Source organism: Lissotriton helveticus, chromosome 11 (genome assembly GCF_964261635.1).
Source record: "Lissotriton helveticus chromosome 11, aLisHel1.1, whole genome shotgun sequence".
NCBI classification, from domain to species: Eukaryota; Metazoa; Chordata; class Amphibia; order Caudata; family Salamandridae; genus Lissotriton; species Lissotriton helveticus.
In genome coordinates, this window is record NC_136072.1 from 12,544,318 (window position 1) to 12,571,236 (window position 26,919).

Genomic DNA, 26,919 nt, shown 5'->3' on the forward strand with positions numbered 1-26,919 from the left:
CGAGCAAGTCTCTTTTTCTACGAAACCTTGCTTCATCAAACTCATCTTGAAAACAGGCACTACCTTTACCTTATTGCAGCAGATTTAATTCAGTTTTAATGCTGCTGTGTACGAGGGACCTGGAGAAAGGGATCCACGTCAAAATCTGCTGAGAAGAGCAGGAAATGGGTGAGAAGTCCTTTAGGTGTACACACACTTTACAAATGCAGATTAACATAAAATACACATTATGGTTTTAAACATAATTAAAATCTGCTTGGGAGTAATCTGTATTCTTGTTGGATGTCTTCAAGCTTCTCTCAGCCAATGTGGACAAGTTAAGTAAACAAACAATAAGTTCACAGTCTGATCTTGAAATTATACAAAAGTCAAGTTTATGGCCATGGAATGTTTTTATGGCATTTATTTTGTCTCAAAGTTTGTTGTGAGCCCTGTATCACCCTCAGCATTCCCTTCTTTGCTGCTGGATGAGAGGTGGACCCTGAACTAAATGTGACTCTGATGAAGAGCCAAAGGTCCATAGTTATAGTCACTTTCCCAAGTCTTTCTCATTTGTTTCAGGGGAAGGTCAAGTAGGGGTTCTATGTCACAAAACCAAAGTCAGAAATATTATCACACATAAAGATTATGTCCTAAATATGATTTATAAATCACATTGGGTGTAGATGTTCTTTTATATACTCCAATGGGACACTATTTTTCCAAACATTATTTATGACTCAGTGTTGACTCCTGATGATATTCTGACTTTGATATTTTGGTGGCCAACCCAGGTGGGACTGTCAGAGAGCACAGGGTGCATGTGTCATCTGGGAGAGCAGAGCAGGTTTTATCATAGAAAGAGTGCTGAAGAGATGCTGGCTGGAAGGGTACTGCTCCCTGATGCGGCTGATACACCAAGTAGCTGACTAATAATGGGTATAGTCATTCACAGACATTATTGACAGCATGTCCAGGGTTCAAACCTAAGGTTTAGGTCAATATCATTGATGTGTCTTTCAGAGAGTAACATTTCTTTGAAGCCAGGTTGAGGAATCCATCAAGTGAATGAAAGAAAGCCAATGACACAGATAAGGCTATTTTAGAAGTGCTGACGAGGATCCGGATAAAGGGATTTGTCTTCAAGCAGGGGTCTGGGAAGACAGCCTCATTCAACTCATTTTCAAAGACAACACCAAGGCAGTGGCGGCTTGCAGATGTACGCTGTGGGGCGGTAAGGAGGGGCTGGGAGGGGGGTAGTGGAGTCCAACATATGGCTGCAGATATATATTTACTTATGTTCACCTTTGCCGTCATATGTCGGACTCCACTACCCCCCACCCAGCACTGCCTCCAACCCGCCCCTACTCACCGCCCCAAAGCGTTACCTCTACGAGCTGCCATTCCGCCAAAGCACTTCCTTTCATCAGTCATTCATGGCAACACTCATCCCAGCTAAAGCAGATGTTTCAAGGAAGGTGCAAAGTTACAGATCAAGCCTCTAAGAGGTTTAACATCAACAAATCAATGGTGTTTTAGATCTGCCACCACAACATTGCACACCAGGGAGGGCTAGGATACAATGTTATCCTCAAAAATTCCAAAAACTCAAATCCCATCTTGAAAGAGCCAAGATAAATATGTGACCTGAAGACGTACACACCTTTTATAATTGGATCTCCATTGCATTGACGAACATATACCAGTTAAGATCACATCCAGGGTTAACCACATAAAAACTTATTTATTCATGACATCATCAAAAGAATGAAAACATAACTCAACATACTACAATGCAAGTGAAGAAAATAAGATGAAAACAAAATTATACTATGCCGGTGTAACAGATCCTGACCCCGCTGCTCTTCTAAAGAACTCCACAGGATCCAGGCAGAATGGCTGCAATCCAGAGTGACAAACGCAGAAGCGCCTCAAGTACAAGTCTTTTGTGACACCATCGCTATGGAACTTATCCATAAAATGTAAGTGCTTCAATATGACCTCATGGAGAATACAAATTGTACCACCACAAAACATGGCCTATCCAGCACAGACAGAGAAAAAACACTACTAAGTATTTTCATTCCCATCTCAGAAAGAGATTGCCTCAACATCACCAGGCAATCAGACCATCAGGATGACCTCCAGACCTGAGACCTCCAAAAAGCTATTATTTTATCTCCTGTTGTTGCGGTGATGGAATGCAGTAAAGTGAAACACAAGGGTTGATGGAATAATCTAACTCTTAAAGATTCTTGATCCTATTGACACATGACCTTTACAGTGTCACTTACATGATTACTCTTTAGATGGCTCGGCTCAGGCTGTGGCTCTATCTTGAATTTACTCACCAGCCCTCTATTACTTGTAGAACATCACAACTGTGACAAAGGCTTGAAGCTTTGCTGTTCATGAAGGGCTCATGGAGTCTGCAGGTGGATGAGCTGCCATCTTGGACTTCCTTCACAGCTTGAGCTTCCTCAAGGCTAGCTGTACCAACAAGCAGGCTTAGTGTGCCATCACTGGAGATTCCCAATAAAACAGGAAAAGCCTATAATTCCCAAAAGAACAACAAAGTGAGGGAAGGAATGCTTGAATGAATATCAGCATCTGGTTATTGCTTGTGGCTGTAATCCAGACCATTGTTTATCGCCTACTGTGCCACTCTGGACAGACACCAGTAATATACAAACCAGTCTTTGCCCTCCTAAAATAGGACCAATCCAGCCTGAAACTTAATTCCAAACTACCAGCCAAGACTTTAAGGCGAATACTCCAAATGAAGTAAACTTGAATTATCAATCTTTTCAGCTATCTCTAGCAAGATCCAGCTGTGGCCCCTTTTCAAAGTCCAGAGGTGGTAAAACGTTGGGCTCAGACTGTGAAGCATGAGGTGCCAGCTGCACAGTTTGAGGTTTGGTGACAAGACTGTGGTGTGCCCTCCAAATGAACAGAGTAGTCTGCTGAAAGGGAGCACAACAGATTGGTAATATTTAGTTTCTTTATTGTGCTCTTTCATTCATGACCGTCAGGGAAGCAGGATAATGTCAAAATGCAAACCCTTTCCAAAGATGCATCCTACCACTCTGTGATGTAACACATTCCAAGTATGAACCCAACAGCTGCCATGACCACCTGCGGAGGATTTACTAGAAAACCTTCAGTGCTGCACCAGGACATCATGAGTGCGTGGAGGCTGGCTCTGGTCACATCTCTGTGATCCTTCCCTTGAAATGTGGCAAATTAATCAGGCCATCAGATTCACAACGCCCATTCACCAGTTGCAACTCATCGGCTGTGTCTGTCTTCTTTTGGCAACAAGCGCTCAAGTGTACCAAAAACAGAGCTGGAAGACGAGTGTTTCGTATTGCAACACAAACAAAACAGATAAATTACTAAACACCAAGATGCAGGCCCCTTGTTGCCTACCAAACGGTGAAAAACCTTTACCACGCAACTTTTACAACGACTTACCATTACCACGCAATTTTTACAACGCAGAATCCATTACAACGAAGTACCATTACAACGCATGTATTTACAACGCAGGTACCTTTACAACGCATACCATTACAACGTTAGTATTGGTAAGTATATAATTTTATTAAAAATATTATAAGTTTGGGTTTTTGGGTAAAGGGGTATTTTTAGGGTTCAGGGTCAGTTTTGGGTTTTTGGGTTAAGGGGTATTTTTAGGGTTTAGGGTCAGTTTGGGGTTTTTGGGTAAAGGGGTATTTTTAGGGTTCAGGGTCAGTTTTGGGTTTTTGGGTAAAGGGGTATTTTTAGGGTTCAGGGTCAGTTTTGGGTTTTAGGGTAAAGGGGTATTTTTAGGGTTTAGGGTCAGTTTTGGGTTTTTGGGTAAAGGGGTATTTTTAGGGCTCAGGGTCAGTTTTGGGTTTTTGGGTAAAGGGGTATTTTTAGGGTTCAGGGTCAGTTTTGGGTTTTTGAGTAAAGGGGTATTTTTAGGGTTCGGGTTCAGGGTCAGTTTTGGGTTTTTGGGTAAAGGGATATTTTTAGGGTTCAGGGTCAGTTTGGGGTTTTTGGGTAAAGGGGTATTTTTAGGGTTCAGGGTCAGTTTGGGGTTTTTGAGTAAAGGGGTATTTTTAGGGTTCGGGTTCAGGGTCAGTTTTGGGTTTTTGGGTAAAGGGATATTTTTAGGGTTCAGGGTCAGTTTTGGGTTTTTGGGTAAAGGGGTATTTTTAGGGTTCAGGGTCAGTTTTGGGTTTTTGGGTACAGGGGTATTTTTAGGGGTTTAGGGTCAGTTTTGGGGTTTTGGGTAAAGGGGTATTTTTAGGGTTTAGGGTTAGTTTTGGGTTCTTGGGTAAAGGGGTATTTTTAGGGTTCAGGGTCAGTTTTGAGTATTTGGGTAAAGGGGTACAGGGTAAAAATTAAGTACAATTAAATTTAAATTACATTAAAATAAATTGATTAAATTAAATTAAATTAAATTAATTAAATAAAATTAATTAAATTAAATAAAATTTAATTATATTAATTTTAATTAATTTACATTAAAAAAAATATTATAAACTTACCAATACTTACGTTGTAATTGTATGCGTTGTAAAGGTATCTGCGTTGTAAATACATGCGTTGTAATGGTACTTCGTTGTAATGGATCCTGCGTTGTAAAAATTGCGTGGTAATGGTAGGCGTTGTAAAAGTATGCGTTGTAACGTCATACATCCCTACCAAACAGAGAAGAAATATGTATAAGAACCTCTCCCTCCGAAGGGACCACCTCCTTCCAGAATCCTCCTGTTTTTCCATCATCCTCTATAAGGCAGCTGCACTCTACTTGCCTTCTCGATGGGAGGTCATGGTTTCCTTTTGTGATCATCTTTGGGCCTTTTCTGCCTTATTCTTGTAGTTTGTTTCTGCTGTGAATTGTATTCCTGCTTTTGCAGGCTACCTGGGCCTTGCTAGGCTTATGGCCAGTCTTCTGCTTTCAATATATGGACCGACAGCAGCCAGCTGGGCTTCAGGCCTGTGTCTAGCCTCCCATTTGTGTTCCCTGCTGAGCTTCAGGCCTGTGTCTGGCCTCCCATTTGTGGTTCCCTGCTGGGCTTCAGGTCTGTGTCTGGCCTCCTATTTGTGGCTCTATGCTGGGCTTCAGGCCTGTGTCTGGCATCCCATTTGTGGTATCTGCCTCCCATGTGTGGTTCCATATATTGGCTTCAGGTCTGTGTCTGGCTTCACATTCATGGTTCCCTGCAGGGCTTCAGGCCTGTGTCTAGCCTCTCATTTGTTGTTCCCTCCCAAACTTCAGTCCTGTGTCTGGCCTCCTATTTGTGGTTCCACTCAGGGCTTCAGGTTTGTGTCTGGCCTACCATTTTTGGTTCCCTGCTGGGCTTCAGGCCTGCGTCTGGCCTCCCATTTTTGGTTCCCTGCTGGGCTCCAGTTCTGTGTCTGGTCTCCTATTTGTGGTTCCCTGCTGGGCTTCAGGCCTGGTTTGGACTCCCATTTGTAGTCCCTGCTCGGCTTCAGACCTGGGTCTCACCTCCAATTTGTGGTTCCCCTCGGGGCTGTAGGCCTGTGTCTGACCTCCTATTTTTTGTTCCCTGCTGGACTTCATGCCTGTGTCTGGCCTCCCATTTGTGTTCCCTGCTGGGCTTCCGGCCTAGGTCTGGCCTCCCATTTGTGGTTTGCTGCTGGGCTTCAGGTCTGTGTCTGGCCTCCCATTTGTGGTGTCTGGCCTCCCATTTGTGGCTCTACACTGGGCTGCAGGCCTTTTTCTGGCCTCCAATTGGAGGTGTCTGTTTTCCCATTTGTGGTTCCCTCTATTGCTTCAGGCCTGTGTCTGGCCTCCTGTTCATGGTTCCCTGCTGGGATTCAGGTCTGTGTCTGGCCTCCCATTTGTGGTTCCCTGCTGGCCTTTGGGCCTGTGTCTGGCCTCCCATTTGTGGTTCCCTGCTGGGCTTCAGGTCTGTGTCTGGCCTCCTATTTGTGGCTCTACGCTGGGCTTCAGGCCTGTATCTGGCATCCCATTTGTGGTATCTGCCTCCCATTTGTGGTTCCATATATTGGCTTCAGGTCTGTGTCTGGCTTCACATTCATGGTTCCCTGCTGGGCTTCAGGCCTGGTTTGGCCTCCCATTTGTGGTTCCCTGCTGGGCTTCAGGCCTGTGTCTGGCTTACCATTTGTGTGTCCCTGCTCGGTTTCCGGTCTGTGTATGGCTCCCTCATTTGTGGCTCTACGTTGGGCTTCATGCCTGTGCCTGGGCTCCCATTCATGGTTCCCTACTGGGCTTCAGGTCTGTGTCTGGCCTCCCATTTGTCGCTCCCCTCTGGGCTTCAGGACTGTGTCTGGCCTCCCATTTGTGGTTCTCTGCTGGACTTTAGACCTGTGTCTGACCTCCCATTTGTGTTTCCCTCATGAACATCAGGCCTGTGTCTAGCCTCCTATTTGTGTTTTCCCTCTGGCCTTCAGACCTGTGTCTGACCTGCCATTTGCTGTTCCCTGCTGAATGTCAGGCTTCTGTCTGGCATTGACTTTGTGGTACCCATCTGGGCTTCAGGCCTGTGTCTCGCCTCCCATTTGTGGTGTCTGGCCTCCCATTTGTGGTGTCTGGCCTCCCATTTGTGGCTCTACACTGGGCTGCAGGCATTTTTCTGGCCTCCAATTGGAGGTGTCTGTTTTCCCATTTGTGGTTCCCTCTATTGCTTCAGGCCTGTGTCTGGCCTCCTGTTCATGGTTCCCTGCTGGGCTTCAGGTCTGTGTCTGGCCTCCCATTTGTGGTTCCCTGCTGGCCTTTGGGCCTGTTTCTGGCCTCCCATTTGTGGTTCCCTGCTGGGCTTCAGGTCTGTGTCTGGCCTCCTATTTGTGGCTCTATGCTGGGCTTCAGGCCTGTGTCTGGCATCCCATTTGTGGTATCTGCCTCCCATTTGTGGTTCCATATATTGGCTTCAGGTCTGTGTCTGGCTTCACATTCATGGTTCCCTGCTGGGCTTCAGGCCTGGTTTGGCCTCCCATTTGTGGTTCCCTCCCAAACTTCAGTCCTATGTCTGGCTTCCTATTTGTGGTTCCACTCAGGGCTTCAGGTTTGTGTCTGGCCTACCATTTTTGGTTCCCTGCTGGGCTTCAGGCCTGCGTCTGGCCTCCCATTTTTGGTTCCCTGCTGGGCTCCAGTTCTGTGTCTGGTCTCCTATTTGTGGTTCCCTGCTGGGCTTCAGGCCTGGTTTGGACTCCCATTTGTAGTCCCTGCTCGGCTTCAGACCTGGGTCTCACCTCCAATTTGTGGTTCCCCTCGGGGCTGTAGGCCTGTGTCTGACCTCCTATTTTTTGTTCCCTGCTGGACTTCATGCCTGTGTCTGGCCTCCCATTTGTGTTCCCTGCTGGGCTTCCGGCCTAGGTCTGGCCTCCCATTTGTGGTTTGCTGCTGGGCTTCAGGTCTGTGTCTGGCCTCCCATTTGTGGTGTCTGGCCTCCCATTTGTGGCTCTACACTGGGCTGCAGGCCTTTTTCTGGCCTCCAATTGGAGGTGTCTGTTTTCCCATTTGTGGTTCCCTCTATTGCTTCAGGCCTGTGTCTGGCCTCCTGTTCATGGTTCCCTGCTGGGATTCAGGTCTGTGTCTGGCCTCCCATTTGTGGTTCCCTGCTGGGCTTCAGGTCTGTGTCTGGCCTCCTATTTGTGGCTCTACGCTGGGCTTCAGGCCTGTGTCTGGCATCCCATTTGTGGTATCTGCCTCCCATTTGTGGTTCCATATATTGGCTTCAGGTCTGTGTCTGGCTTCACATTCATGGTTCCCTGCTGGGCTTCAGGCCTGGTTTGGCCTCCCATTTGTGGTTCCCTGCTGGGCTTCAGGCCTGTGTCTGGCTTACCATTTGTGTGTCCCTGCTCGGTTTCAGGTCTGTGTATGGCTCCCTCATTTGTGGCTCTACGTTGGGCTTCATGCCTGTGCCTGGGCTCCCATTCATGGTTCCCTACTGGGCTTCAGGTCTGTGTCTGGCCTCCCATTTGTCGCTCCCCTCTGGGCTTCAGGACTGTGTCTGGCCTCCCATTTGTGGTTCTCTGCTGGACTTTAGACCTGTGTCTGACCTCCCATTTGGGTTTCCCTCATGAACATCAGGCCTGTGTCTAGCCTACTATTTGTGGTTTCCCTCTGGCCTTCAGACCTGTGTCTGACCTGCCATTTGCTGTTCCCTGCTGGATGTCAGGCTTCTGTCTGGCATTGACTTTGTGGTACCCATCTGGGCTTCAGGCCTGTGTCTCGCCTCCCATTTGTGGTGTCTGGCCTCCCATTTGTGGTGTCTGGCCTCCCATTTGTGGCTCTACACTGGGCTGCAGGCATTTTTCTGGCCTCCAATTGGAGGTGTCTGTTTTCCCATTTGTGGTTCCCTCTATTGCTTCAGGCCTGTGTCTGGCCTCCTGTTCATGGTTCCCTGCTGGGCTTCAGGTCTGTGTCTGGCCTCCCATTTGTGGTTCCCTGCTGGCCTTTGGTCCTGTTTCTGGCCTCCCATTTGTGGTTCCCTGCTGGGCTTCAGGTCTGTGTCTGGCCTCCTATTTGTGGCTCTATGCTGGGCTTCAGGCCTGTGTCTGGCATCCCATTTGTGGTATCTGCCTCCCATTTGTGGTTCAATATATTGGCTTCAGGTCTGTGTCTGGCTTCACATTCATGGTTCCCTGCTGGGCTTCAGGCCTGGTTTGGCCTCCCATTTGTGTTTCCCTCCCAAACTTCAGTCCTGTGTCTGGCTTCCTATTTGTGGTTCCACTCAGGGCTTCAGGTTTGTGTCTGGCCTACCATTTTTGGTTCCCTGCTGGGCTTCAGGCCTGCGTCTGGCCTCCCATTTTTGGTTCCCTGCTGGGCTCCAGTTCTGTGTCTGGTCTCCTATTTGTGGTTCCCTGCTGGGCTTCAGGCCTGGTTTGGACTCCCATTTGTAGTCCCTGCTCGGCTTCAGACCTGGGTCTCACCTCCAATTTGTGGTTCCCCTCGGGGCTGTAGGCCTGTGTCTGACCTCCTATTTTTTGTTCCCTGCTGGACTTCATGCCTGTGTCTGGCCTCCCATTTGTGTTCCCTGCTGGGCTTCCGGCCTAGGTCTGGCCTCCCATTTGTGGTTTGCTGCTGGGCTTCAGGTCTGTGTCTGGCCTCCCATTTGTGGTGTCTGGCCTCCCATTTGTGGCTCTACACTGGGCTGCAGGCCTTTTTCTGGCCTCCAATTGGAGGTGTCTGTTTTCCCATTTGTGGTTCCCTCTATTGCTTCAGGCCTGTGTCTGGCCTCCTGTTCATGGTTCCCTGCTGGGCTTCAGGTCTGTGTCTGGCCTCCCATTTGTGGTTCCCTGCTGGACTTCAGGCCTTTGTCTGACCTCCCATTTGTGGTTCCCTGCTGGCCTTTGGGCCTGTGTCTGGCCTCCCATTTGTGGTTCCCTGCTGGGCTTCAGGTCTGTGTCTGGCCTCCTATTTGTGGCTCTACGCTGGGCTTCAGGCCTGTGTCTGGCATCCCATTTGTGGTATCTGCCTCCCATTTGTGGTTCCATATATTGGCTTCAGGTCTGTGTCTGGCTTCACATTCATGGTTCCCTGCTGGGCTTCAGGCCTGGTTTGGCCTCCCATTTGTGGTTCCCTGCTGGGCTTCAGGCCTGTGTCTGGCTTACCATTTGTGTGTCCCTGCTCGGTTTCAGGTCTGTGTATGGCTCCCTCATTTGTGGCTCTACGTTGGGCTTCATGCCTGTGCCTGGGCTCCCATTCATGGTTCCCTACTGGGCTTCAGGTCTGTGTCTGGCCTCCCATTTGTCGCTCCCCTCTGGGCTTCAGGACTGTGTCTGGCCTCCCATTTGTGGTTCTCTGCTGGACTTTAGACCAGTGTCTGACCTCCCATTTGTGTTTTCCTCATGAACATCAGGCCTGTGTCTAGCCTCCTATTTGTGGTTTCCCTCTGGCCTTCAGACCTGTGTCTGACCTGCCATTTGCTGTTCCCTGCTGGATGTCAGGCTTCTGTCTGGCATTGACTTTGTGGTACCCATCTGGGCTTCAGGCCTGTGTCTCGCCTCCCATTTGTGGTGTCTGGCCTCCCATTTGTGGTGTCTGGCCTCCCATTTGTGGCTCTACACTGGGCTGCAGGCCTTTTTCTGGCCTCCAATTGGAGGTGTCTGTTTTCCCATTTGTGGTTCCCTCTATTGCTTCAGGTCTGTGTCTGGCCTCCTGTTCATGGTTCCCTGCTGGGCTTCAGGTCTGTGTCTGGCCTCCCATTTGTGGTTCCCTGCTGGCCTTTGGGCCTGTGTCTGGCCTCCCATTTGTGGTTCCCTGCTGGGCTTCAGGTCTGTGTCTGGCCTCCTATTTGTGGCTCTACGCTGGGCTTCAGGCCTGTGTATGGCATCCCATTTGTGGTATCTGCCTCCCATTTGTGGTTCTATATGTTATGTTATGTTATTTGTTTTTTGTATCGCGCACAGCTGCCCCAGCAAAGGGGCGTCCAGGCGCGCTGAGAAGGTAAACACAACACAACATCTAAAAATGAGCAAGCTCTTTCAGAAATTAGGCAAACAGAAAAGTTTTTATTGCCCGCCTAAACTGCAGTAGGTTGTCAATTGCCCGGATCTCAGCAGGGAGGGAGTTCCATAACTTTGCGGCCACCACTCGAAAAGAGCGGCCGCCCATTCTACTAAGTCTAAAACGAGGAACCGTCGCCAAGTGCATACTCAAGGATCTCAGGGATCGCAGAGGGACATAAGGACTTAAAAGATTTATCAGAATTTGTGGGGCCATACCTTTGAGGATTTTAAAAGCCAGGCAAAGTACCTTGAACTTAATCCTCTGGCTCATAGGGAGCCAAGGAAGAGAGTGCTGTGTCTTAGAGGCCGAACACCGTTTAGGCAGTCCCACCACCACTCTGGCTGCGGTATTTTGCACTCGCTGTAGTCGGGTGAGTTCTGCCTGATTGATCCCGGCTAGGAGTGCGCTGGCATAATCCAACCTGGATAGCACAGATGCCTGGACCACCAACTGTCTGGTGGAAGCGTCAAAGTACTTAAGGATTGGCCTAAGTCCTCTGATGATGCCATAACAAGAGCCTGCCACTCTCTTGGTATGGCAAGTGAAACTAAGAAGCTATTGGCTTCAGGTCTGTGTCTGGCTTCACATTCATGGTTCCCTGCTGGGCTTCAGGCCTGGTTTGGCCTCCCATTTGTGGTTCCCTGCTGGGCTTCAGGTCTGTGTCTGGCCTCCTATTTGTGGCTGTACGCTGGGCTTCAGGCCTGTGTCTGGCATCCCATTTGTGGTATCTGCCTCCCATTTGTGGTTCCATATATTGGCTTCGGGTCTGTGTCTGGCTTCACATTCATGGTTCCCTGCTGGGCTTCAGGCCTGGTTTGGCCTCCCATTTGTGGTTCACTGCTGGGCTTCAGGCCTGTGTCTGGCTTACCATTTGTGTGTCCCTGCTCGGTTTCAGGTCTGTGTATGGCTCCCTCATTTGTGGCTCTACGTTGGGCTTCATGCCTGTGCCTGGGCTCCCATTCATGGTTCCCTACTGGGCTTCAGGTCTGTGTCTGGCCTCCCATTTGTCGCTCCCCTCTGGGCTTCAGGACTGTGTCTGGCCTCCCATTTGTGGTTCTCTGCTGGACTTTAGACCTGTGTCTGACCTCCCATTTGTGTTTCCCTCATGAACATCAGGCCTGTGTCTAGCCTCCTATTTGTGGTTTCCCTCTGGCCTTCAGACCTGTGTCTGACCTGCCATTTGCTGTTCCCTGCTGGATGTCAGGCTTCTGTCTGGCATTGACTTTGTGGTACCCATCTGGGCTTCAGGCCTGTGTCTCGCCTCCCATTTGTGGTGTCTGTCCTCCCATTTGTGGTGTCTGGCCTCCCATTTGTGGCTCTACACTGGGCTGCAGGCATTTTTCTGGCCTCCAATTGGAGGTGTCTGTTTTCCCATTTGTGGTTCCCTCTATTGCTTCAGGCCTGTGTCTGGCCTCTTGTTCATGGTTCCCTGCTGGGCTTCAGGTCTGTGTCTGGCCTCCCATTTGTGGTTCCCTGCTGGCCTTTGGGCCTGTGTCTGGCCTCCCATTTGTGGTTCCCTGCTGGGCTTCAGGTCTGTGTCTGGCCTCCTATTTGTGGCTCTATGCTGGGCTTCAGGCCTGTGTCTGGCATCCCATTTGTGGTATCTGCCTCCCATTTGTGGTTCCATATATTGGCTTCAGGTCTGTGTCTGGCTTCACATTCATGGTTCCCTGCTGGGCTTCAGGCCTGGTTTGGCCTCCCATTTGTGGTTCCCTGCTGGGCACCAGTTTTGTGTCTTGTCTCCCATTTGTGGTTTCCTGCTGGGCTTCAGACCTGTGTCTGACCTCCCATTTGAGGTTCCCTGCTGGACTTCAGGTTGGTGTCTGGCCTCCCATTTGTGGCTCTACACTGGGCTTCAGGCATTTGTCTGGTCTCCCATTTGTGGTGTCTGCCCTCCCATTTGTGGTGTCTGCCCTCCCATTTGTGGTTCCCTGTATTCGCTTCAGGACTGTGTCTGGCCTCCCAGTCATGGTTCCCTGCTTGGCTTCAGGCCTGTGTCTGGCCTCCCATTTGTGGTTTCCTGCTGGGCTTCAGGCCTCTGTCTGGCCTCCCGTTTATGGTTTCCTGCTGGACTTCAGGCCTATGCCTGACCTCCCATTCATGGTTACCTGCTGGGCTTCAGCCCTGTGTCTGTCCTCCCATTTGTGATTTCCTGCTGGCCTTTGGGCCTGTGTCTGGCCTCCCATTTGTGCTTCCCTGCTAGGCTTCAGTCCTATTTCTGGCCTCCCATTTGTGGTTCCCAGCTGGGCTTCAGGTCTGTGTCTGTTCTCCCATTTGTAGCTCTAAGCTGGGCTTCAGGTCGGTGTCTGGCATCCCATTTGTGGTGTCAGGCCTCCCATTTGTGGTTCCATCTACTGGCTTCATGTCGATGTCTGGCCTCCAATTCATGGTTCCCTGCCGGGCTTCAGGCCTGGTTTGGCCTCCGATTTGTGGTTCGATGCTGGGCTTCAAGCCTGGTTCTGTCTTACCATTTGTGGTTTCCTGCATTGGCTTCAGGCCTGTGTCAGGCCTCCCATTTGTCGTTCCCCTCTGGCCTTCAGGCCTGTGTCTGGCCTCCCATTTGTGGATCCCTACTGGACTTTCGGCCTGTGTCTGACCTCCCATTTGTGGTTCCATCTCAAACAGGAGGCCTGTGGCTGGCCTCCTATTAGTGGTTCCCATCTGCGCTTCAGGCCTGTGTCTGGCCTACCATTTGCGGTTCCCTGCTGGACTTCAGGCTTGTGTCTGGCCTCTCATTTGTGGTTCCCTGCTGGACTTCAGGCTTCTGTCTGGCCTCCACTTTGTGGTTCCCCTCTGGGCTTCAGGCTCGTGTCTGGCCTCCTTTTTTTTGTTCCCTGTTGGACTTCATGCCTGTGTCTGGCCTCCCATTTGTGGTTCCCTGCTGGGCTTCAGGTCTGTGTCTGGCCTCCTATTTGTGGCTCTATGCTGGGCTTCAGGCCTGTGTCTGGCATCCCATTTGTGGTATCTGCCTCCCATTTGTGGTTCCATATATTGGCTTCAGGTCTGTGTCTGGCTTCACATTCATGGTTCCCTGCTGGGCTTCAGGCCTGGTTTGGCCTCCCATTTGTGGTTCCCTGCTGGGCACCAGTTTTGTGTCTTGTCTCCCATTTGTGGTTTCCTGCTGGGCTTCAGACCTGTGTCTGACCTCCCATTTGAGGTTCCCTGCTGGACTTCAGGTTGGTGTCTGGCCTCCCATTTGTGGCTCTACACTGGGCTTCAGGCATTTGTCTGGTCTCCCATTTGTGGTGTCTGCCCTCCCATTTGTGGTGTCTGCCCTCCCATTTGTGGTTCCCTGTATTCGCTTCAGGACTGTGTCTGGCCTCCCAGTCATGGTTCCCTGCTTGGCTTCAGGCCTGTGTCTGGCCTCCCATTTGTGGTTTCCTGCTGGGCTTCAGGCCTCTGTCTGGCCTCCCGTTTATGGTTTCCTGCTGGACTTCAGGCCTATGCCTGACCTCCCATTCATGGTTACCTGCTGGGCTTCAGCCCTGTGTCTGTCCTCCCATTTGTGATTTCCTGCTGGCCTTTGGGCCTGTGTCTGGCCTCCCATTTGTGCTTCCCTGCTAGGCTTCAGTCCTATTTCTGGCCTCCCATTTGTGGTTCCCAGCTGGGCTTCAGGTCTGTGTCTGTTCTCCCATTTGTAGCTCTAAGCTGGGCTTCAGGTCGGTGTCTGGCATCCCATTTGTGGTGTCAGGCCTCCCATTTGTGGTTCCATCTACTGGCTTCATGTCGATGTCTGGCCTCCAATTCATGGTTCCCTGCCGGGCTTCAGGCCTGGTTTGGCCTCCGATTTGTGGTTCGATGCTGGGCTTCAAGCCTGGTTCTGTCTTACCATTTGTGGTTTCCTGCATTGGCTTCAGGCCTGTGTCAGGCCTCCCATTTGTCGTTCCCCTCTGGCCTTCAGGCCTGTGTCTGGCCTCCCATTTGTGGATCCCTGCTGGACTTTCGGCCTGTGTCTGACCTCCCATTTGTGGTTCCATCTCAAACAGGAGGCCTGTGGCTGGCCTCCTATTAGTGGTTCCCATCTGCGCTTCAGGCCTGTGTCTGGCCTACCATTTGCGGTTCCCTGCTGGACTTCAGGCTTGTGTCTGGCCTCTCATTTGTGGTTCCCTGCTGGACTTCAGGCTTCTGTCTGGCCTCCACTTTGTGGTTCCCCTCTGGGCTTCAGGCTCGTGTCTGGCCTCCTTTTTTTTGTTCCCTGTTGGACTTCATGCCTGTGTCTGGCCTCCCATTTGTTGTTCCCGGGTGGCCTTCAGGCCTGTGTCTGGCCTCTCATTTGTGGTTCCCTTCTGTGCTTCAGGTCTTTGTCTGGCCTCCCATTTGTGGGTCTACGCTGGGCTACAGGCTTGTGTCTGGCATCCTATTTGTGGTGTCTGGCCTTCCATTTGTGGTTCAATCTATTGGCTTCAGGCCTGTGTCTGGATTCCTAATCATGGTTCCCTGCTTGGCTTCAGGCCTGTGTCTGGCCTCCCATTTGTGGTTCCCTGCTTGGCTTCAGGTCTGGGTCTGGCCTCCCATTTGTAGCTCTATTAGGCCTGGGCGGTAAATTCCGTTCCGCTCGCGGAATTTGGGTATTATCGCGTTCCGCAGCGAACGCGAAATTGCCTAAAATTCTGCATTCTGCGACTTTCCGAAAATTTGTGCTTGTTCGCGTTCTCAAAATGCGTGTTCGCGAGATATTTCCCCCCGAGCACGCAAATAGCAATTGCAAACAGGAAAAAAGCATCGCGAACAACCAATTCCGTGTGTTCGTGGAATTTCTGCGTGTTCGCGGAGATTTTTTACCGTTTCGCGGTGATTTGCGTAACGCGATTACGCAAATTTCGCCCACCCCTAGGCTCTATGCTGGGCTTCAGGCATGTGTCTGGCCTCCCATTTGTGACCGCTGGCCTCCCATTTGTGGTTCCCTCTATTGGCTTCATGCCTGTGTCTGACCTCGCAATTGTGATTCTCTCCTGGGATTCAGGCCTGTGACCAGCTCCCCTTTATGATTCCCTGCTAGGTATTTGGTGGAGCCGTGGTCACTCCCCTTAATGTTGCAGTGGGTTGGCCCACACTGATGCATGTGGGTCCCCCCAGCTCCCACGCTCTGGCACAGGGGAGGTGGACGGGGGCTCTTCATATTCTTTCAAAATGGAGCCCAGGGTGCACGTGCACCAACGTTTGGGTCTACTCATATGGATCATTTGAAAGAGGGAGTACTTTATTGAACGTTGCTTCAATGTGATGACCATCTAATGATATGAAACAGATAATGCATTTAATTGAGGTGCTGGATTGAAATTCCGGGAGTGTAGCAGTCATATCTGAGGGGTGTAGCAGTCCTATCTGAGTGGTGTGGAAGTCCCATATGAGGGGTGCAGCAATCCTCTCGGAGGGGTGCAGCAGTCAATTTCCAGTAAATTAGCCTTAGTATGGAGGGTGCAATCATTGTGTGCCAGGGTGCAGCATCATACAACATGACATGATAGTGTCATCACCTGCCACAGGCACTGTCATCAGAAACCAAAGGCAATGTCATTGTGTCTGTTATGGCAACATCCAGCACTCCAAACATATAGGCTGCAATTAAACACAATTTCTGCAGGTCATGGTACAAGGTGAGAATCAAACCTGCTGGACCAGTATTTTCAAATCAGAGATGGTAATCAATTCAGGAGTCTCAAACGTCCTCACCGTTTGTCAACACTTTTTTCCATGGTAGGTTATAACTTTAGTCTCAACATTACACATTTTCTATTAACGTCGGTCAGTGTTTTGAGGAAACGACACAAGGAAGATGAGTACATGAAACATTGTCTACTGGGGGGGCGTGAAGAAGATTGCTTTGTTGCAATACATGTTCATAAATGTTAAATCTAAAAATATATCCTTCCCAAAAGAAGTACTTAAATGGGTGTTCATTGAATCACTGACTGCCATCACACGCATTGTTGAGCAGACCCATGTATCGTGTTATGAACTCCTCATTTTGTGCTGCACCAGTTCTGGGTCAGGGAAGCTATCACTGCATGTCTTCTGGGTGAGGGAAGCTATCACTGCATCTCTTCTGGGTGAGGGAAGCTATTACTACATCTTTTCTGGGTGAGGGAAGGTATTACTGCATCTCTTCTGGGTGAGGGAAGGTATTACTGCATCTCTTCTGGGTGAGGTAAGCTATCACTGCATCTCTTCTGGGTAAGGGAAGCTATCACTGCATCTCTTCTGGGTGAGGGAAGCTATTACTACATCTTTTCTGGGTGAGGGAAACCATCACTGCATCTCTTCTGGGTGAGGGAAGCTATTACTTCATCTCTTCTGGGTGAGGGAAGCCATCACTGCATCTCTTCTGGGTGAGTAAACCATCAGTGCATCTCTTGTGGGTGAAGAAAGCTTACACTGCTGGCTGTACTGCACCACTTCTTGGAGAGGGAAGCTTTACTGCACCTGCTATGGGTGAAGGAGGCTTGTTCTGCCACTGTCTGTGCCGTATCTGTTCTTGGTGAGGAAACTTGCACTTTTGGTTTTACTCTTCTAGGTGGGGGAAGCTTGCACTGCTTCTGTCTGCAGTGAGCCTCTAATGGGCTAGGGAAGCTTGCACTGCTTCTGTCTGCAGTGAGCCTCTTCTGGGTGAGGGAAGCCTGCACTGCTTCTGTCTGCAGTGAGCATCTTCTGGGTGAGGGAAGCTTGCACTGCTTCTGTCTGCAGTGAGCCTCTTCTGGGTGAGGGAAGCTTGCACTGCTTCTGTCTGCAGTGAGCCTCTTCTGGGTGAGGGAAGCTTGCACTGCTTCTGTCTGCAGTGAGTCTCTTCTGGGTGAGGGAAGTTTGCACTGCTTCTGTCTGCAGTGAGCCTCTTCTGGGTGAGGGAAGCTTGCACTGCTTCTGTCTGCAGTGAGCCTCTTCTGGGTGAGGGAAGCTTGCACTGCTTCTGTCTGCAGTGAGCCTCTTCTGGGTGAGGGAAGCTTGCACTGCTTCTGTCTGTAGTGAGCCTCTTCTGGGTGAGGGAAGCTTGCACTTCTTATGTCTGTAGTGAGGCTGTTCTGGGCGAGGGAAGCTTGCACTGCTTCTGTCTGCAGTGAGCCACTCCTGGGTGAGGGAAGCTTGCACTGCTTCTGCCTGCAGTGAGCCTCGTCTGGGTGAGGGAAGCTTGGAGAGCCCCTTGGGCTCTGCCTGTTCTGTGCTTTAGGGAGCTTGCAATGCAGCTGCCGGGAGCCACTATTGCGTCTACGTTCTCCTAACTAAATCTAAATCTATGCTGCCATGGGAACATTTTTAATAACTAAACACAGGTAAATAGCATGGTGGTGACTGTCAAAATATCACATATAAATGTATTGTCCTACATAAATATTATGTGCTAAATAATGTTTACAAAATATTACAATGGATGTAGATGTTCTGTTATTAACAGTATGGGGATGTTTTGTAAATAGTATGTATTCTAGAGGATATTCTGGTACCCAGACCTGGTGCGACTCTGAGAGTTATGGGTGGATACAGATAGCATGATTAGAGAGTTGTTTTAAACATGTTTTTATTATGATCAGTGCAATGATAAAGACACAGTGAATTACATATTGCAGAGCATTCTCCAATTATATTATGAAACCAAGGCATAGCAGTGATCATTACCCAATCCCTGGAAGTCAACATTGCTTGTCATCACAATTGAACTGTAAGAGATACACTAAGTGAAAAGTAGTCAGCAGCAGTGAGTAAGTGCATTATTATACTTCCAGTATGAGAACCCCTCCTCCATCCATATCCCCAAAACATCCATGGGTTGGGGGCACCGGAAAGCGGCAACGATGATTGCATTGTTAACACAAGGGTTTTGCATCTGATTTAGGGTTTCTCCAGTTCAGATTGTGAGTAATGTCAACTAACAGCCTTTGCAACTAGTAGTGCAGTGCAGTGATCGACTTTCCAAAGTGTGTTGAACATGCAGATTCCTGCAGGCAATGCTTGGAGTTAATTGCGTGGTCATTTGACTCGACTCTGAATGAAATATCTGTGCAAACACTATTTGTACCCATTTCAAATTTACTGCCACACTTGGAATTAAGCTGGTCTTTGGGCACCGCAAATATTGGAAATTCAATTTACACTGTTCACTACATTCTACAACTGTTCCACATCACTATTTCAGTGTTGTCTTTATTGTCCTTGAGAGAGGTAGTGGTCTTTTTTCCAATGAACAGACTTTTAGGGAATAGGGAAGAAATTCTAACTACGAGATGGGAACAGTCTTCCATCACACTCTACAGTTAGTCAAGGTCTCAGGGATCTGAAATGTGTTTCTTTGATAAGGTTAACTTCCATCTTGTGATCTGGAGACAGAAACAGTAGAGCATTCCTCAGCAGCCATGGGTTTACTATTACACTCCACAACTAGTCAAGTTCTCACGGATCAGAAATGGGTTTCTATGATAAGATTATCTTTAATCTTGTGTTTTTGAGAAAGAAAGAATAGAGCATTGTTCAACAGCTATAATTTTACTGTTACAATCCACAACTAGTCAAGGTGTCAGGGATCAGAAGTGTGTTTCTATGATAAGGTTCTCATCCAGCTTGTGGTTTGGAGACAGAAACAGTAGAGTATTGCTCAACAGCTATGAGTTTACTATTACACTCAACAACTAGTCAAGGTGTCAGGGATCAGAAGTGTGTTTCTATGATAAGGTTCTCGTCCATCTTGTGGTCTGGAGAAAGAAACATCAGAGCATTGCTCAACTGTTGTGAGTTGACTTCCTCCTCCGCTGTCCATCAACCATGGACTGACTCTCCTGTGACATCTCTCTTAAGGATGACTTTAAAACCTACTCCAGGAAGAAGGTGAGATGGATCCACCTGCCTGCGCTCGTGAGCCCATCGAGGGGGAAGAGAGACTATCTCATTGCGGCTGACGAGAACGCCATCATCAACCGAGCCATCATGAAGCCAGAGTACAAGGTACATGTAGAACCTTAAGTTTTAACACTATCATATCAGCAGCCTTCTGGGGTGGGGGGTACTAGATGTACTGTTGTCCATACTGAAGGACTCATTACAAGAGCTCCAATATTCCCATATTGGGCACATACAACAGCCTGCACCTGATACTGAATTGCAATTTATATGCAAGTTCCACACATTCTTCAAGCACAAGCCTCTCCAAGTAAATCCTGTGGACATTTGTGCAGGGACAATGCTGGGAATAAGTCTTGTAGATCATGAAGGGTGAACCATGAGGATTTATATTATGTAACTGGTGGTATTTGTCATGTTGCAGTAACACACACCTAATGCTGCATTATTGGTAATTCCACATGCGGTATCACTGCATTATTTTAGCAGAATGTGTCCTGAGTTATCTCCAAATAACACCTTACCAATGAACTTATAACCGATCGGTGGGAATTGTGATTACAATAAAAAAAACTAAATATGTGGGATTCATCTGTTTAGTAAACTTAACCTTAACTCTCACCCACAGCATGCGCTCTTTATAATGTCACGCATTAAATACTGCAATGAATGTTCAATAACATCATCAAAAACCTAAGTCATGTTGACGTGAATAGAACCTCACCTAAAACTTAACAGGAAAGAAACACCAAGTACAATTGTATAGATTCATTTAAGAATCATCAAATGATGTAAAATGCACCAAAAGAGTCATTACTCACAGTTGGAAGTCACCTGACCTTCCACACATCATGGATGGAATGCAGTCGCTTACTGCCTGGGCACACACGGAGAGCGTAGCACTGCCCAGGGAAGACAACCTTGGACGTTATAATAGCTGACTTGCGCACTGACACATCTGATGCCTACACAACATTGAGCGAACCTTTGACTGACAGGGGACTGGCAGTAGAGCGGGAGGACCCCCCCCCCTTGGTAGGAGTACAAAAATACAACTCCATCTCCAGGATCTAACTAAACTAGGAAACTCATACAGCATCTCTTTATTGTTGTTCTTACAATTGATTGCAATGTGAATGATCCCTTGGAGGAGGATATGATTTATTCACCCAAATTATTATTATTTTTACTATTACTGTTTCCTTCAGAAACAGATTGTTTACTTGCGATTTGTTAATTCTTGTGACTTGTGAACACCTGCAACAGAACTGTGCTTCTTAGAGTCAAAGTCACAACTTCACTGAAGACCGGACATATATATCCAAACCCCGCCTTCGTAGAACACTACTGTGATCAACAATGTATTATTAGAGACAAATCCATTATGACAGGTCTTCCTAAAGATTCTGTAAGGGAATTGCTGATATCCTGGCAGAATGTGGTTAATACCGGGCATTCAAAAAACATATGTGTATCCGAAGCAGCAATCAAACCACATTTAGTACAAGAGACTTACTGGCCTCCTGTGAATTTAGAAAGTCTTAAAGGGGAATAATACGCCCTATTCAGGGTAAAAATATGATTTCTGCGAAGCCAGGACGGCTTGACAATGCTCCACAGAAGCTCGAAAGAAGACTTCCAAAGATTTTGTAAATTCAGATCCATCAGAACAGAACCCCATAATGAGTCTGGCAAAACAAAGTCCCCATCTGACTCCTCCAGAATAAAATTATACCATTTAGATATTTCTTTCTTTGCTGGACCTCTGTTTAGTAAGTCAGAAATAAATGGGCTGTGCCCTCCAAGTTTAAACGTATTCTTATTGGCAGGAGATGCTTTATAAGCTACAGTCCAACTGTGAATCTGTATATATTTGAAATGGGAAAAATTAGGGCCTACCTTGGCTTGCAGATGTGAATATCCATTCAGATGTCTAGTTTTTTATTCCATCCTGCTCGCAAGAAGAGAGATCTGCAGGAAATGGAAGGACCCTCTACCTCCCTCCTTTAGAGATTGGCAAAACTCAGTATTGCAGACCTCAGTTACAGATCTGGCTAGATCTGGTATTTACAGAAAAAGGGCCTTTTGGCATTTATTCTCATGGCTTCAGTGATTTACCTGGTTTTTTTTTCCCCCCGAGTCCAATGATTGATCTCCTAAGGTGCTTCTATATTTTGTACCAATGGAACAGCCAATATCCGGTTCATGCCCGGCCCCCACTTGGCTGCTAAAACTACCCCAAGGTTTGCCATAGATTGGCGGATCAGGGACTCAGTGCCTCTTTGGAATACGGTGGAAAGCTGAGGGAGAGGTGGCCCCCATAAGATTTGTTTCCCTTCCAGTTTTTCAGATAAACTGAGATGGCTATTACCCGCTAATTCCTTTGGTACTTTGTCTATATGGTGGTTATGAGGACAAAAAAAAACAAAAAACAATGTATTGTATTGTCACTTGTAATGCTAGGATGCAGTTGCTGTTAAAGTGAAGTTGTAATTCATTGTTGCTTGTGTGAGTAGATTGTAAAACAAAAATGCAATAAACAAATTTAGGCAACATAAAAAAGAAAAGCAATATTCAAAAGCTAAAATTCTGTCTGACGATGGAAGCTTCAATCAAGCTGATCCAAGAGTGTAAGAGAAGGAAGACATGTATTACCATGAGTAACTAAACTCAATGGGGTAATTTCAGAAATACCTAAGATCAGAACATCATCCAGAGCAGACCATATAATCCCCCCCTCCTCGACGGAGGGGGGCTTATATGGTCAAGTCAGAGGTACATTTTGTTTCGCTCATAATCCTCACTTAGCGGTTAATTACGATGCAGCCCATAAAGACTCCGACCTGTGGTTGGAGCCTTTAGGGCCGCATTGTAATGGGCCCCACAGTTTAATTTTGGACTGCCTCATTACGATAGAGGTGGTTGGAAAGTAAACCGGCCGGTCATTCCGGCTGCCTTCTGAAGGGCTCCGAGAGCCGTGGGCCAGTTGGATGCTGGGCAGTAATTTCAAGAGCGGGCCTTTCCGCCCTTGAGATTACAATGCACCGTTTCTGGCATGGTTTCCATGGCAGCCTGTCCGACATGGAAACCATGGGGCCGATTAGGATGGCGGACGGATCGCCATCGCCATGTAGGCGGTAGCGATGCGTCTGCCATCTGTGCCCGTCTGCACCTATTTCCCCACGCCATATTACAATGGCGAGGGGGACAGCGGTGGACGGGAAGACTGTCCGCCGCTTGACCGCGGCGGAAAAGGTCTAATATGGTGGCGGTGTCTATCAGACACCGCCAGCCATATTAGGAAGTGCTGTGGGCAATGCTGCCACGAAAAGGCATACGGTCTTTGCTTTGGGGGCCCGTTGCAGGCCCCCAGGGTGAAGGGATGATTGAGGGGTGCACATCGGGGGTACCTATGGTACCCCCCTGCGTTTCAAAATACTACATGGCAGGCACTGCGCGGTGCCTGTCATGTTGTGCTTTGAAACATGCATTTTTAGCATTGCGGCGGGCGGTGCTTTCAGCACCGCCCACCGCAATGTTAAAAATGCGGGGTGCACCCGCCACTGTGGCGGGTGCATCCTAATTCGAGGCACGGGACCTCCGCCCCTGTGGCGGATGGTCCCGTCCTCCAACAGGATGGCGGACAAACTTTGTCCGTCCGCCATCCTAATTGACCCCCATGTCAGAAAGCATGTTTGAGGGACCCCAGCAGGGCCCCTTTTGGTGCATGGCCTCTAGTTGTCATGCAAATGCACACCATGGCACTTTGGCATTGCGGCTGGTGCTGCATTAAAAAGCACCCACCGCAATGTCAAAAATGCAGAATGGGACGGCCAGGGTGGTGGTCGCATCCTAATTAGCAGTGCGGGACAGCCGCACGTATGCGGGCCGGTCCCAACACCGTGAGGATGGTGGGCGGACTCAGGTTGAAAATATTCAAAAATCTGTAAAATATAGATTAAATAATATATTATCAAAATCAAAAAAATATATAAAATGTTATGTATATTAAAATATATGCGTGTTTGATGTACTGTAAATATGCAGCAAATATGAACATGTATATATATATATATATATATATATGATAGAACATTATTTTGTTAAAAAATGTGTAAATTATTTACAATATTATATATTATTTTATTAAACATATTATTCAATATACTAATTAAATATAGAAAATATAACCTTGTAAAATACACTTTATACAATTTTACAAACATTTTTAACTATGCAAACTATTTTAATAAAGTGGTAAATAAAAACATTTATACAAATGTATTTTTTGTCATGAAAAATAATAAATAATAAAAATGAAACTGTTTATAATTAAAGAACTAAAAATATTTTACTCTACTATTATATAATTGTACGACCAAAAAATTTACCATTCTGCTAAACTGTAAAAAATGTGTATGTGAAAATATAATTTTTAATTTACAATTGAACATGAAAAATGAATGTTAAATATATATATATATTTGTATTGGATATATATATATATATATATATATATATATATATATATATATATATATATATATATATATATATATATATATATATTCTTTATAATAAAATCTGAATATCATTCAAATTTCTCATTTGTTTTTAATATTACAATAGGTTTTATAACAAAACAAAATAAAAACAATGTAATTGTGAATACAAGAATACATGTGTTTGCAAATAAAAATGTTGCCAGCAAAAAACATATGTCTCCTTACTTATTTCAATATATAAATAAACTATAAAATGATATTATATAATAAAGTAGAAAAATATTGTATTGTATTGTATTGTATTGTGGTATACTTATATAGCGCAACCTGTCACCACCAAGGGCATCCTGGCGCTTTTGACCCATGATCCAAGCAAAAGCAATAGCTCAACCCGCCCTAGGGAAAAGGTACGTTTTCAGATCCTTTCTAAAGGCTGAAAGATCCTCAAGACCTCTCAGGGATAGGGGCAGGGAGTTCCAAAGTTTGGCCGCCGCTACTCGGAACGAACGACCACCCATCCTCACTCTCTGGAAACGCGGGACAACAAGTAGCCTGGACGACGAGGAACGCAGAGCTCGGGATGGAAGATACCAGGCAAACATTCGCCGCAGAGGAATTATAGCATTAATAACTTCCTAATCAACTAAACTCAAAGAAAATGCTGGATAATAACTCACAAAAATTACTATTCCAACTCCAAAACCAACTAAACTCAGAGAATGTACTGGATAATAAACCATAATAATTTACTATTCTAACACCAAAACCAACTCAACTCAGCGAAAGTGCTAAATATTAAACAATAATAATGTATTATTCCGACTCCAAATCCAACTAAACTCAGGGAAAGTGCTGGATAAGATATCATAATAATTTACTATTCCAAAAGCAAATAAACTTAGGGAAACCCTGGATATTAAACCGTAACAATATACTATTAAAACTCCAAATCCAACTAAACTCAGGGATAGTGCTGGATAATAAACCATAATAATTTAATATTCCAACTCCAAATCCAACAACACTCAGGGAAAGTGCTTGATAATAAAACCATAACCATTACTGTTCCAACTCCAAAACCAACTGAACTCAGAGAAAGTGCTGGACAATAAAACCAACAATATTACTATTCCAACTCCAAAACAAACTCAACTCAGAGAAAGTGATGAATAATATACCATAATAAAGTACTGTTCCAACTCCAAATACAAACAATCTCAGGAAAAGTGCTGAATCATAAACAATCATAATATACTATTTCAACTCCAAATTCAACAAAACTTAATAAAAGTGCTTGATAATAAAAGAAAAAAAAAAGATTTGTAAATATAGGTAATATATTATTCATAAAATATCACTTAATTGTATTTCCCAAATGTAACAAAATGTATATTTATTTTCAAATATATATAAAAAATTACATAATAAATGTTCTTAAAAATGTATAATTTCACACATTTTTTATTTAATTAATCAGTAAATTATAAATACAATTAAATAAAAACTATTTCATAATACATGTGTACAAAATAATTATAAACAAAATGTTGAAACACCACTTTATACAACAAATTAAAATGATTAATAATACATTATAAATTACAAATAAACATAAATATTTATATTTCAATACTATTCACCTTTTTAACACTTTTTACATTATAAATATTGAGAAAATGAAATTATAATCATTTACTAAATATTTAAATATTCAACTATAAGTATATTATTTTTAATACATTGTAAGAATTGTAAAAATGTAATAACATTTTTCCACACAATTCACATCTAAATATTTGCACCAAAATTAATTTCGAATTTAAAAACAAATGTAACTTTTTATATATTGTTTTTATTTATTTATTATATATATATTTTTATTTTATATTTTTTTAAACATTTTTTACTTCCCACCCTTATCTCCCATAAACCCAATATCCCACTCTTCAAATATTTAAAACATTTGCCAAAAGTTACAATTTACACCAAAATATTTTAATAACTCCCCACCCTTATCCCCTATAAACTCAACATCCAGCTCCTAAAAAATTATTAAAAAAATAAAAACAAGGGGGGCGTGGCTAGCAGCCGACGATGGCGGCAGCCTAAAGGAAGAGCTCCGTGACTGAGGCGGCTCCCTGGATTAATCCGAGCATCTATCCGTTCTTGAAACTTCCCGGGCGGGAAGGCACAGAAGCCTAGGACCAAGCGGCGACGAACCGTGCAAACGGGACCTCAATCCGAGGTCGGGAAATACGGTTCTGGCAGTGCCCAGGTGGGGCCTGTGCGCAGCGTCCAGACCGGGGACCACAGTAGACGGCGAGCCTGGAGGAAGTGGCCCGTCTCGGGCACAGAACCACCGGAAGTGCCCGGCCGCGGAGAGCGGCGGAGATAGACTGACCGGAGCACCCAGCCGCCATCACCGGACATCGGGAGCCTGAGGGGCCTGGCGCGGGGCGCATTGGAGGTGAGGGCGAAGCGACCACGGACGCCCGGCGAGGGCGACGGGTGACACACGGAGCGGCGAAATCCGGGCCGGTGACCGCCATCTTGGACGGCGGCGTCCGCGCTGAAAACTGTACCGCGCAGAAACTCCCCAAGGGCGCAGTGAGCGGCGAAAGGCCCACATACCGCGAAAACCCACAAAGACACCCCCGCCCGGCTTGGGCCCTGAGAACTCACGGACATTCACACGGGGCACCCATCCTTTCCCCGGCAGGAACTGGCTGGCAACGGCCTGGGACCCCCCATCTGCATCAGAGGTCCCGAGCAGGGGACCCGACGACCGCGAAGAGAAGGGGGCACGCGTGGAACTCAAGAAGAGCGGTGGCAGTTCCCTCAGGGCGACATCGATCAGCTGTATACCCCGCACATCAGCCCGAGACCCTGCTGATAGCCTCTCACCACCAAACAATAGAGACCCGGTCCAACTAGGCACCTTTACTGGACACAGCACCTGGAACGCCCCTCAAAGGCTGCACCTCACCCCTACACACTGAGTGGACCCCGGGACAGCCCCTTCCTAACTAACTGAGGAGGTCGGTGAGATACAGCCCCAGTGGCGCTTGGAGTGACATCACCGAGTCAGCCCGAGAGTCGCCGGAATGGCAGGCAAAGGACCTA

The 26,919-nt window shown here is 46.8% G+C and overlaps 1 protein-coding gene across 3 annotated transcripts in view; it reads left to right on the top strand.

The window, feature by feature from the left end:
* LOC144791850 (putative cation-transporting ATPase 13A4) overlaps positions 1–26,919 on the top strand; it is a 395,602-nt gene that overhangs the window by 73,182 nt on the left and 295,501 nt on the right. For all 3 annotated transcript variants that reach the window (XR_013602482.1, XM_078666633.1, XM_078666634.1), the window contains one exon: positions 19,250–19,396. Coding sequence is in view for 2 of the 3 variants with exons in the window: in XM_078666633.1 (XP_078522759.1) it covers positions 19,250–19,396 (147 nt within the window). In the remaining variant the exon portion in view is untranslated. The remainder of the gene's footprint in view (positions 1–19,249; positions 19,397–26,919) is intronic.